Raw genomic sequence first — 13,454 nt, 5'->3', positions numbered from 1 at the left:
GACTTCATAGTCTATGATATAGTAGCTGGATCCTTTCTCACGTAAGTTTAAGGGAACCCTACCACTTGAGTGTACTCCAGAAAGCAGCTCTATGTATGGAATTTAAGCCTGAGTTTATTTTCTTAATTATTCGGATAAAAGAGTTGGGGCTGGCATTGTGGTACAATGAGTTAGCTGCTACTGTGACACCAGTATCCCAGTGCAAGTTCAAGTCTCAGCTACTTAACTTCCAGTCCGACTCCCTGCTGATGTCACTGGAAGTCAGCAAATGATGAAACAAGTTCTTCAGCCTCTGCACCCTTGTCGGAGATCAGTGTAGATTTCTGGATCCTGGCTTTGCTTAACCCGGCATTAACTATTGCAATCAATAGTGGAGTAAGACAGTTGATGGGAAAAAGTTCTCTCTGTCTCTTTCTCTCTCTGCCTTTCACGTAAATAAGTAAATAATCAAGAAAATGGACCCAGAGAGACAGACACTGGTGAGCAAATCTTGTTTGCTGGTTCGTACCCACAATAACTGCAGTTCTGGGGCCTAAGCTGGGCCAAAGTAATGAGGGAAAGTAATCCTCTTCTCCTGTTTACATGGCAGCAAACCAGCTCCTGAAACCAACACTTATATTTAAGTTAATTTTGTTAGAAAAATAATTGAAGTTGAATTGAAGGAGACTTACTATGAATATATGTGATTATGAATTTTAACTTTATTTGCATACAAAATGCCTTTTATCTTTTGAAAAGTGTGACTCAGGAGCTCACTGATTATAGCAATACTAAGCACCTCTCACTGCAGTAAAACAGGCTGTGGCTAGCACTGTCCAGGAAGTACACCCACAGTAAGAACTGAACTCAACACTGTTCAGGCTCTAGGTTTCACTACCATTTCATCAAAGGCATAGAAGTAGAATACATCCACACTACATGAGTGCTTTGAACAAATTTCAGGGTCCAGGCCTTTCTATGTAACACTGACTCACGGTCTTTTTTTTTTTTTTTTTCTAGCCATTTCAGGAAACATGGAGTCATCTGGAAATGCTGAGGGTCTGCCTCCTTCTTCAGATCCACACCAGAAGCCAACTCAGAAACGGCGTTCCGTTAAAAAGTGGCTGTCTGAGCATATCAGGGGCAGAAAACACAGCAAGGTGGCACCAGAAACTTCTACGCCCACATACCAGCAAGCAAAGATATTTGGATCAATTCTACAAGATGTTTGCAAAGATGACAAGCTGCCAAAGCCAATTCTGGTAAATCCCCACTCGATCCTCTACGGCCCAGTATTGTTGAGTGTACTTAGTGAGGTGCTATCTCTTCACCCCTATATATCCTCAAATGGAGAAGTCATGAGAAAGCTGCTAGCTTTGGGTGACAAACTTTGCCCACACTATTCACTGAATGTATCTTAGTTCTTGCCCTGTGGAGAGACAAACACAACAGACAGAAACAGACTGTGTCTACAGCACTGGCATCAGCAAACACCACATACACCTACGCAGAAAATCAGAATAGGCTTGGGTTTCTGATTCTCGGTGAGGCCATTTCCCCTTCCCATTCTCCTGTCGGCCTCTTCAGAAGCTGAACACTGCACAACTCACATTTTCTTTCCTTTCCTCTTAATGTAGGATACTCACTCTGACAACTCATCATATCTCACCTCTATTTCCTTTATCTCTCAAGTGTTTCAATACAAAAATTCACTCTTTAGCATGTATTCATCCTTTCCTTGTGACACATCCTGTCACATGAAGCCTACAGCTTTGGACCTTTATAACAGAATGATTAAGTTTGCAGTGGTAACATCTGCTGAGTGTCCGTTATCTGTGCCAGCTCACATGTAGAGAATTTTAGTCTATGTGTGAAGAAATTTTTCGGCATGGTATAAGTTGCCATATTCACAGAAAATGTAGGGAGTGTCTATGTGTTTCATCATGCACACCTTACTAAACAATGAAGACTTAACGTTCCGTTGTATTTAGGTCACTGATGTAAAGGGTGGCATAATATATGGACAAGGCCTTTGGTTGTGTTATTCTGATTCTTATTCTATTTCTGTACTGGACATGAAGATAGTGCAATAGGAAATGAAAGGCTGATGGGAAGGGAATACAATCAATGAAGGCCTCATCAAGGTGTCGAGTTTTAGTTTAAAAAGAGAATTGGAAGTATAGGAAGGTAGGGATGAGGTATGTAGTAACCATAAGGATAGTAAACTGGGAATTGCATCTAGCACAAATATGCCCACACTTGGGGACTGTGATTGATATTTGTGAAGAAAACACAGAATGGAAAATTACAAGATGATTCTGTAGAGGCCTTGATGCAGAGAACTTGAATTTTAGATCTCAAACATCCTGAAAAGAACACTAGTGTGAAATGAGGCATCTAAGATATTTTACTCTGTGAATATCAGATACGAATATGGGTTACTGCTGTTCCAAAATGTATTCAGAGACACAAAAATGGAAATTCTAGTGTTGGTTTCATTATGTGCCTCTAGACTTGAAAGTTCACGTATTTTAGCTATCTATCTTAACAGAAGTATACTTCCACTCCGGGCTTATGACTATGAAAGGTCATATAATATCATTTCTTTCATTTTACCCACAGGATATGCTTTTCATAATTGATCGAAAAGGTCCTGCCACAAAGGCCATCTTCAGCAAATGTGCCAACTTTAAAGACTGTCTAGCCTTAAAGGAGAAATTAAATGCTGGAGAGCGGGTTGACCGGGAAAACGCATGCCCTATTGTGGTAGCAACTGTCTTCAAGGTAGGGAAGGTAGTGGCACCATGTGGCAGATCACGTTCTTCAAGGTTGCCCCCAGCCAACAATAGGCTTAAAAATTCGGATTCTGAAAAACATGACACAAACAGCACATCGAATGTAGCCACTCTCAATGCTATTCAATATCACATGAACCACATATGCCTTCTTTTATTTCAGAGACTTCACTTTCCTTCTATCTCAGTGCACTGTATAAGAAAATCATAGCATTAATACTATTCACAATGTCAAAACATACCCTTCTCCATGAGAAAATATGACCTAAATTATCATGCATTTGATGATTTTCACCTTAACAAATGTCTATTTTCCAAAAGAAGGACCTAATCAAGCATTTGAAAACTGCTGGAGAAGTTTTCTGTGGCAATCCCACAATTACCTAAAGTGAATAAACAAGTGCCCAAGGGGATCATCAACATTTCCCTTTATTTCCTCTCTATGTCTTTGTCTCTCATGCCTTCACATTTAAGGTGGTATGAGTCATTGAATATTTGTGTCTTCCTTTACTTTTAACACCTCTGGAATGGTTGTTCCCTTGTTACTGTGTCTATCACAAAACTCACATTACTGAATGTAGAGTAATTACACCACAGGCCTTGACTTGTAAATTAGACTGTGCATGCAGGTGTAATAGAAACAATTAGTTTGAGATTCTGAACATTCAAGTAACCTCTATGAAAAATAAATCCATTTGGAAATGAAAGAATTCAGACATTTGCAGGTACATTTCCACAAGGGGAAATAGTAAAACATAGAAAAATCAAATCTATCCATCTTGCTGCTCAGTAATAGCTGTCAACCTAGAGATGGTATTGAAAATTGCATGAGGTTGAGACACTGGAGCTTCTCTAGTCCCGAATTCCTATTTGTCACCAGATGATTGTCACTGGTTCTGAAATATTTGTAATTGGCCATACTATATGCACATAATATGAACAACAAATTGAGTTTTGCCCTCAGAAAGGTATGCTCATAAAATGGACTTAATTTCCCAACAGACTCCAAGTTATCCCTCTGAAAACTTTGCACCCCGACCCTTGATAAAACCATGTCAAATAACAAGGGAGTTATTCTAGACTAGGAAAATTACAGGATCAATACCACAATGATTCTTCCACTAAATCATCTATTTGTATATCACACATAACTTTTGTGTCTTATGCTTGTGTTGTGTTCTGGGTACACTACACTGCTCTGCCAATGGTTCAATAACATGGAATCCAGGAAAGCAGTGAGTAGATAAGATGCAACTACATTTGAGTCTGGCACATATGTGCCAAAAGTGCCCCCAGGCCTGCCAAAATCTCAGAGCCAGCCAGAGATTTAGGACTTCGCTTCTCCAAATGTTGGCATATTCCATGGTATCAAAGTGAATACGTATTTCTCCTTCTGAAGATTATCCCACACCAATGATATATTAGATAAAAGGATTAGGATTGTGTCCCTTCTCTTCACTGTACTATTATACTCCTCTATTTATGACAAAGAGTAGATCTTAAATATTAAAATGAGAAAGTCATTTTACTATAAATAAAGTCACTGAAGTACTTTGAAACATTCCTACACCTGACCGCTACTCACCCACCATAATTATGGTTTCACTGATCAAGACTAGAATAAGCTATCTGTATTCCTCCAGGTGATTTTAGAATGCAGCATGGGCTATATGATTATCTCAATAGATGCAGAGAAAGCATTCAATAAAATTCAACACCCTTTCATGATGAAAACTCTAAGCAAAGTGGGTATAGAAAGAACATTCCTCAATACAATCAAAGCAATCTATGAAAAACCCACAGCCAGCATCCTATTGAATGGGGAAAAGTTGGAAGCATTTCCACTGAGATCTGGTACCAGACAGGGATGCCCACTCTCACCACTGCTATTCAATATAGTTCTGGAAGTTTTAGCCAGAGCCATTAGGCAAGAAAAAGAAATTAAAGGGATACAAATTGGGAAGGAAGAACTCAAACTATCCCTCGTTGCAGATGATATGATTCTTTACTTAGGGGATCCAAAGAACTCTACTAAGAGACTACTGGAACTCATAGAAGAGTTTGGAAAAGTAGCAGGATATAAAATCAATGCACAAAAATCAACAGCCTTTGTATACACAGGCAATGCCACAGCTGAGAAAGAGCTGCTAAGATCAATACCATTCACAATAGCCACAAAAACAATCAAATACCTTGGAATAAACTTAACCAAGGACGTTAAAGATCTCTACGATGAGAATTACAAAACCTTAAAAAAAGAAATAGAAGAGGATACCAAAAAATGGAAAAATCTTTCATGCTCATGGATTGGAAGAATCAATATCATCAAAAAGTCCATTCTCCCAAAAGCAATTTGTAGATTCAATGCAATACCAATCAAGATACCGAAGACCTTCTTCTCAGATCTGGAAAAAATGATGCTGAAATTCATATGGAGACACAGGAGACATCGAATAGCTAAAGCAATCTTGTACAGCAAAAACAAAGCTGGAGGCATCACAATACCAGATTTCAGGACATAGTACGGGGCAGTTGTTATCAAAACAGCATGGTACTGGTACAGAAACAGATGGATAGAACAATGGAACACAATTGAAACACCAGAAATCAATCCAAACATCTACAGCCAACTTATATTTGATCAAGGATCCAAAACCAATTCCTGGAGCAAGGACAGTCTATTCAATAAATGGTGCTGGGAAAACTGAATTTCAACGTGCAGAAGCATTAAGCAAGACCCCTACCTTTCATCTTACACAAAAATCCACTGAACATGGATTAAAGACTTAAATCTACAACCTGACACCATCAAGTTATTGATCAAGAGAAACCCTGCAAGGTATAGGTACCGGCAAAGATTTCTTAGAAAAGACCCCGGTGGCACAGGCAGTCAAAGCCAAAATTAACTATCGGGATTGCATCAAATTGAGAAGTTTCTGTACTGCAAAAGAAACAGTCAGGAAAGTGAAGAGGCAACCGACAGAATGGGAAGAAATATTTGAAAACTATGCAACAGATAAAGACTTGATAACCAGAATCTACAAAGAGATCAAAAAACTCCACAACAACAAAACAAGCAACCCACTTAAGAGATGGGCCAAGGACCTTAATGACATTTTTCAAAACAGGAAATCCAAATGGCCAACAGGCACAGGAAAAAATGTTCAGGATCACTAGCAATCAGGGAAATGCAAATCAAAACCACAATGAGGTTTCACCTCACCCCGGTTAGAATGGCTCACATTCAGAAATCTACCAACAACAGATGCTGGAGAGGATGTGGGGAAAAAGGGACACTAACCCACTGTTGGTGGGAATACAAACTGGTATAGCCACTATGGAAGTCAGTCTGGAGATTCCTCAGAAACCTGAAGATAACCCTACCATTCAACCCAGCCATCCCACTCCTTGGAATTTACCCAAAGAAATTTAAATTGGCAAACAAAAAAGCGGTCTACACCCTAATGATTATCGCAGCACAATTCACAATAGCCAAGACCTGGAACCAACCTAAATGCCCATCAACGGTAGACTGGATAAAGAAATTATGGCACATGTACTCTATAGAATACTATACAGCAGTCAAAAACAATGAAATCCAGTCATTTGCAACAAGATGGAGGAATTTGGAATACATTATGCTGAGTGAAATAAGTCAGTCCCAAAGTGACAAATATCATATGTTCTCCCTGATTGGTGACAACTAACTGAGCACCAAGGGGGAAACCTGTTGAAGTGAAATGGACAATATGAGAAACGGTGACTTGATCAGCCCTTGCCCTGACTGTTAATGAACAACTTAATACTTTATCCCTTTTAATATTTTTTTGTTCTACTTAATACTATTGGTTGAATACTGTAATCAATACAGTTATCCTCAAGTGTTGAAAACTAACTGAAAAGTGATCTCTGTTAAATATAAGAGTGGGAATAAGAGATGAGGAGATGTACAATTTGGGACATGCTCAAACTGACTTGCCCCAAATGGTAGAGTTAGAAACATACCAGGGGATTCCAATTCAATCCCATCAACATGGCATGTACCAATGCCATCTCACTAGTCCAAGTGATCAATTTCCATTCACAATTGATCATAATGATAGGACTAAGAATCAGAGAGATCACATAACCAAGACTAGTGTCTGCAAATACTAACTGATAGAATGAAAAAGGGAGAGAATGATCCAACATGGGAAGCAGAATACACAGCAGACTCATAGAATGGCAGATGTCCTAAACAGCACTCTGGCCTCAGAATCAGCCCTTAAGGCATTCAGATCTGGTTGAAAAGCCCATGAGAGTATTTCAGGCATGGAAAGCCAAGACACTCTGGCAAAAAAAAAAATGACCTAAATGAAAGATCTCCGCGTGGGAGATCCCAGTGGAAAGAACAGGTCATCAAAGAAGGAGGTACCTTTCTCTGAAGGGAGGAGAGAACTTCCACTTTGACTATGACCTTGTCTAAATAAGATAAGAGTCGGTGAACTCAAAAGGCTTCCATAGCCTTTCAACTCATGACTAGAGCCTAGGGAGATTAGTGATGCCATAAACAAGAGTGTCAATTTGTAAAGTCAACAACAGGAGTCACTGTGCACCTACTCCTCATGTAGGATCTCTGTCCTTAACATTGTGATTTAAGGCTATAACTAGTGCTCAAACAGTATTTTTCACTTTGTGTTTCTGTGTGGGTGCAAACTATTGAAAGCTTTACTTAATCTATGCTTAATTGATCTTCTGTATATAAAGATAATTGAAAATGAAGCTTGATGTGAATGGAAGGGAAAGGAAGCAGGAGATGGGAGGGTTGCGGGAGGGAGGGAAGTTATGGGGGGGAGCCATTGTAATCCATAAGCTGTACTTTGGAAATTTATATTCATTAAATAAAAGTTTTTAAAAAAGAATGCAGCATGGTTTGAAACCATTGATATTTTAGGCAATTTTAAAAAAACAATTCCAAATGGTTATGTTTTCTTTATGTTCTTTATTCCTTTGCAAGTCAAAAAGTAGGAATATTAATCAGTAAAACTATGAGTTACTTTTTCATGTTTGAAAATTTAATTTTGAAGGTGAATAAATTTTATGTATGTCACATATACAGATTTGGGAGCATAGTAATATTTCCCATCCTACCCTTTCTCCTGCCAATGCTGCCACCTTCCTTCCTTCTCTTCATTACTTTTTTAAATTTTTACAATGATCTACTTTTACTTTATTTTATACTCATAAGGTTAACCCTACACAAAGCAAAGAATACAACAAAAAATAGGCAGGAAATACCACTGTTCCTTAACAGTAGAGTCAAGGGCTGTAAACAATCAATGAATCTCAAATTTTTAGTTCTGCTCATACCCATAACATTTTCTTGTGTTCTACTAGTTATCACAGATCAGGGAAAACACATTGTATTTTTTTTTTCAGAATAGCTGTTTTCACTAAATATAATTTTTTCCAGGTTCATCCATTTTTTGGAAAATATTTAAATTCATTCTTTTTTTTCTGCTGAGGAGTATTCCATACTATATATACACCACAGTTTCTTTTTTTTTTTTTTTTTTTTTTTTTTTTTTTTTGACAGGCAGAGTGGACAGTGAGAGAGAGAGAGACAGAGAGAAAGGTCTTCCTTTGCCATTGGTTCACCCTCCAATGGCCGCCGCGGCCGGCGCGCTGCGGCCGGCGCACCGCGCTGATCCGATGGCAGGAGCCAGGAGCCAGGTGCTTCTCCTGGTCTCCCATGGGGTGCAGGGCCCAAGCACCTGGGCCATCCTCCACTGCACTCCCTGGCCACAGCAGAGGGCTGGCCTGGAAGAGGGGCAACCGGGACAGAATCCGGCGCCCCGACCGGGACTAGAACCCGGTGTGCCGGCGCCGCTAGGCGGAGGATTAGCCTAGTGAGCCGCGGCGCCGGCCCACCACAGTTTCTTTATCCAGTCATCAGTTGATGGACATGGGGTTGATTCCATATGTTAGCGAATGTGACTTGAGAACAATAAACATAGGAGTGCAGATAACTCTTTCATATGCTGATTTCATTTCTTTTGGATAAATTCCCAGAAGTGGGTTTGCTGGGTCATATGGTATATCTATTTTCAGCTATCTGAGGTATCTCCATACAGTCTTCCCCAACGACTGTACTAGTTTACATTCCCACAAATAGTAGATTAGGATACCTTTCCCCCACAACCTCACCAGCATTTCTTGTTTATTGATTACTGTATAAGAGCAATTCTAACTGGGGTGAGCTGGAACCTCATTGTGGTTTATATTTGCATTTCCATCATGACTGATGGTTCCAAGCATTTCTTCATATGTCTGTTGAACATTTGAATTTCCTCTTTGGAAAAAATGCCTGTTCAAGTTCTTTGCCTACATCTTTACCAGATTGTTAGTTTTGTTGTTGAATTTCTTGAGCTCTTTGTAAATTCTGGATATTACTCCTTTATCAGCTGCATAGATTGCAAATATATTGTCCCATTCTGTAGGTTGATTCTTCATTTTCCTGAGTGTTTCCTTTGCCCTGAAGAAGCTTCTTAGCTTGATGTAATCCCACTAGTCTTTTTTATTATTATTATTTGATTGTCTGTGCTTCTGGGATTTTTCTAAGTATTCTTTGCCTATGCTAATGTCTTGCAGTTTCCCCCATGTGCTACTCTAATAATTTATGATATCAGGTCTTAGATTTATATCCTTGATCCTTTTTAATGTTGATTTTTCTATAAGATGTAAGGTAGGGGTCTTATTTCCTCCTTCATGTGAAGGTCCAATTTTTTCCTCACCATTTGTTGAACACTCTTTTTGCTCCAGGAATTGAATTTAGGTCTTTTGTCAAATATTAGCTGGTTGTAGATGTATGGATTAATTTCTGGTGGTTTATTCCATTCCATTGGTCCACTTGTTTATTTTAGTGCCATAGTCTTCTTGAAAATCTGGTAGAATTCAGCAGTGAAGCCTAGCCAAATATAGATTTGGCTGTTTTTATTTATAACTGCCCTGGACTATGTCTTGAAATCTGGTATTATAATGCCTCTAGTTTTGTTTTTGCTGGATAAGATTGCATTATCTACTTGGCTTCTCTTGTGTTTCCATAGGAATTTTGCCATTTTTTTCTAGACCTGAGAAGAATGTCATTGCTATTTTGATAAGAATCACATTGAATCTGTAAGTTGTTTTGGGTAGTATGGACTAGGTTTGATGATAGTGATTCTTCCAATCCATAATTATGGAAGATTTTTCCATTTTTTGTGTCTTCTTCTATGTCTTTCATGTTTTGTAATTTTCATCATAGAGATCTTTGACATCCTTGGTTAAACTTATTCCAAGGTATTTAATTTTATAGCTATTGTGAATGGGCTTGATCTTTGAAGTTCTTTTTCAGCCATGGCATTGCCTGTGTATACAAAGGTTGTTGATTTCTGTGAGTTAATTTTATATATTTCCATATTACCAAACTCTTTTATGAGTTACAATGGTCTCTTAGTGGAGTCCTTTGGTTCCCCTATATATAGAATCATGTCATCTGCAAATAGGGACAGTTTGACTTCTCCTTCCCAATTTGTATCCCTTTGATTTGTTTTTCTTGCCTAATGGCTTTAGCTAAAACTTCCAGGACTGTATTGAATAACCATGGTAAAATTGGGCATCCTTGTCTGGTTACAGATCACAGTGGAAATGCTTCCAACTATACCCCATTTAATATGATGCTAGCTGAGGTTTTGTTGTATATTTCCTTAACTGTGTTGCAGAATGTTCCTTGTATACTCAAGTTGCTTAAAGTTTTTATTATGAAAGATAGTGTATTTTATCAAATGCTTTCTCTGAATCTATTGAAATAATCTTCTGGGAGCCAGTGATCTCTCTGCCTCTGCTTATATCTGTGTAACTCTGACTTTCAAATAAATAAATAAATCTTTTAAAAAAGGAAATAACTTTCTGGTTTTTATTCAATTTGTTAATGTGATTTAACTCATTTATTGATTTGCAAAGGTGAACTATCCCTGCATAACAGGAATAAATCCAACTTGGTGCAGGTGAATGATATGTTGTTGTATTCAATTAGGTACTATTTTGTTGAGTATTTTTGCATCTGTGTTCTTCAGGGATATGCTATGTAGCTCTTTTTTTTGTATATTTTTCTTATTTTGGAATTAAGGTGATACTGGCCTCATGGAAGGAGTTAGAAAGGATTATCTCTCTGTAAATTGTTTTTAAGTAGTTTGAGAAGAATGGAATTAGTCTTCTTGAAAAGTCTGGTAGAATTCAGCAGTGAAGCCTAAATGGGCTTTTATTTATTGGGAAGGTCTTTATTACTGATTCAGTAGCCATCTTGCTTATTGGGCTGTTTAGATTTTCAATGTCTTCATGACTCAATTTTGGTAGGTTGCACGTGTCCAGAAATTTTTCCATTTCTTCTAGATTTTCCCATTTTTTAGCATATGGCTGTTTGTAGTTATTCCTGATGATTCTTTTTTTTAAATATTTTTATTTATTTATTTGACAGATAGAGTTAGACAGTGAGAGAGAGAGACAGAGAGAAAGGTTTTCCTTCTGTTGGTTCACTCCCCAATGGCTGCAACAGCCGGAGCTGCACAGATCCGAAGCCAGGAGCCAGGTGCTTTTTCCCAGTTTCCCATGTGCATGCAGGGGCCCAAGCACTTGGGTCATCGTGTACTGCTATCCCAGACCACAGCAGAGAGCTAGACTGGAAGAGGAGCAACTGAGACTAGAACTGACGCCCAAATGGGATGCTGACGCAGCAGGCGGAGAATTAACCTGGTGCACCACAGCGCCAGGCCCCTGATGATTCTTTTTATTTCTGTGGTATCCACTGTTACCTTTCCCTTTTCATCTTTGAATTCACTGAATTTCTTTATTTGGTCAGTTGAGTAAATGATGTATTGATTTTTTTATTTAAAAACAGCTCTTTATTTCCTTGAACATTTGTATTTTTTTTTAATTTTGTTTATTTTCTAATATTACTTAATTCTTTTCTCCTACTAATTTTAGGTTTGTTTTGTTGTTGTTTTTCTAGGTCTTTGAGATGCACTAATACCAAATTTATTTTATGGCTTTCCAATTTGTTGATATAGGCACTAATTGTTGTAAACTTCCCTGTTAACACTGCATTTGATGTACCCATAAGTTTTTATATATCGTATTTTCATCTTCAATCATTTCTAGGAATTTTTTGGTTTCCCTTCAATTTCTTTTATGACTCACTATTCATTCATGAGTATGTTGTTCCATCTCCATGTATTTGCATATTTTCTATAGATTCTTGAGTTGTCAATTTCTAGATTTATTCCATTGTGGTTAGAAAAGATACATGGTATGATTTCAATTTTTTCAATTTGCTGAGACTTTTTTTATGGCTGAGAATATCAGCTATACTAGAGAAAGTTCTGTGCACTGCTAAAAACAATGTGTATTCTTCAACTGTGGGATAAAAGGTTCTGTAGCGGGATGCCCACTCTCACCACTGCTATTCAATATAGTTCTGGAAGTTCTAGCCAGAGCCATTAGGCAAGAAAAAGAAATTAAAGGGATACAAATTGGGAAGGAAGAACTCAAACTATCCCTCTTTGCAGATGACATGATTCTTTACTTAGGGGACCCAAAGAACTCTACTAAGAGACTACTGGAACTCATAGAAGAGTTTGGAAAAGTAGCAGGATATAAAATCAATGCACAAAAATCAACAGCCTTTGTATACACAGGCAATGCCACAGCTGAGAAAGAGCTGCTAAGATCAATACCATTCACAATAGCCACAAAAACAATCAAATACCTTGGAATAAACTTAACCAAGGACGTTAAAGATCTCTACGATGAGAATTACAAAACCTTAAAAAAAGAAATAGAAGAGGATACCAAAAAATGGAAAAATCTTTCATGCTCATGGATTGGAAGAATCAATATCATCAAAAAGTCCATTCTCCCAAAAGCAATTTGTAGATTCAATGCTATACCAATCAAGATACCGAAGACCTTCTTCTCAGATCTGGAAAAAAATGATGCTGAAATTCATATGGAGACACAGGAGACATCGAATAGCTAAAGCAATCTTGTACAACAAAAACAAAGCCGGAGGCATCACAATACCAGATTTCAGGACATAGTACGGGGCAGTTGTTATCAAAACAGCATGGTACTGGTACAGAAACAAATGGATAGACCAATGGAACACAATTGAAACACCAGAAATCAATCCAAACATCTACAGCCAACTCATATTTGATCAAGGATCCAAAACCAATCCCTGGAGTAAGGACAGTCTATTCAATAAATGGTGCTGGGAAAACTGGATTTCCTCGTGCAGAAGCATGAAGCAAGACCCTACCTTTCACTTTACACAAAAATTCACTCAACATAGATTAAAGACTTAAATCTATGACCCGACACCATCAATTATTAGAGAGCATTGGAAAAACCCAGCAAGGTATAGGTACCAGCAAAGACTTCTTGGAAAACACCCCAGAAGCACAGGCAGTCAAAGCCAAAATTAACTATCGGGATTGCATCAAATTGAGAAGTTTCTGTACTGCAAAAGAAACAGTCAGGAAAGTGAAGAGGCAACCGACAGAATGGGAAGAAATATTTGAAAACTATGCAACAGATAAAGGCTTGATAACCTGAATCTACAAAGAAATCAAAAAACTCCACAACAACAAAACAAGCAACCCACTT

The 13,454-nt window shown here is 38.1% G+C and overlaps 1 protein-coding gene across 5 annotated transcripts in view; it reads left to right on the top strand.

Moving 5' to 3' along the window:
• Positions 1–13,454, top strand: part of LOC103347436 (uncharacterized) — an 81,479-nt gene that overhangs the window by 45,151 nt on the left and 22,874 nt on the right. For all 5 annotated transcript variants that reach the window (XM_070064227.1, XM_070064225.1, XM_070064226.1 and 2 more), the window contains exons 13-14: positions 1,000–1,241; positions 2,602–2,763. In XM_070064227.1, the coding sequence (XP_069920328.1) occupies positions 1,000–1,241; positions 2,602–2,763 (404 nt within the window). The remainder of the gene's footprint in view (positions 1–999; positions 1,242–2,601; positions 2,764–13,454) is intronic.

Source organism: Oryctolagus cuniculus, chromosome 19 (assembly GCF_964237555.1).
Source record: "Oryctolagus cuniculus chromosome 19, mOryCun1.1, whole genome shotgun sequence".
In the NCBI taxonomy this organism is placed as follows: domain Eukaryota; kingdom Metazoa; phylum Chordata; class Mammalia; order Lagomorpha; family Leporidae; genus Oryctolagus; species Oryctolagus cuniculus.
The sequence above is the reverse complement of the archived record's forward strand: the minus strand, read 5'-3'. Positions and strand labels throughout refer to the sequence as shown.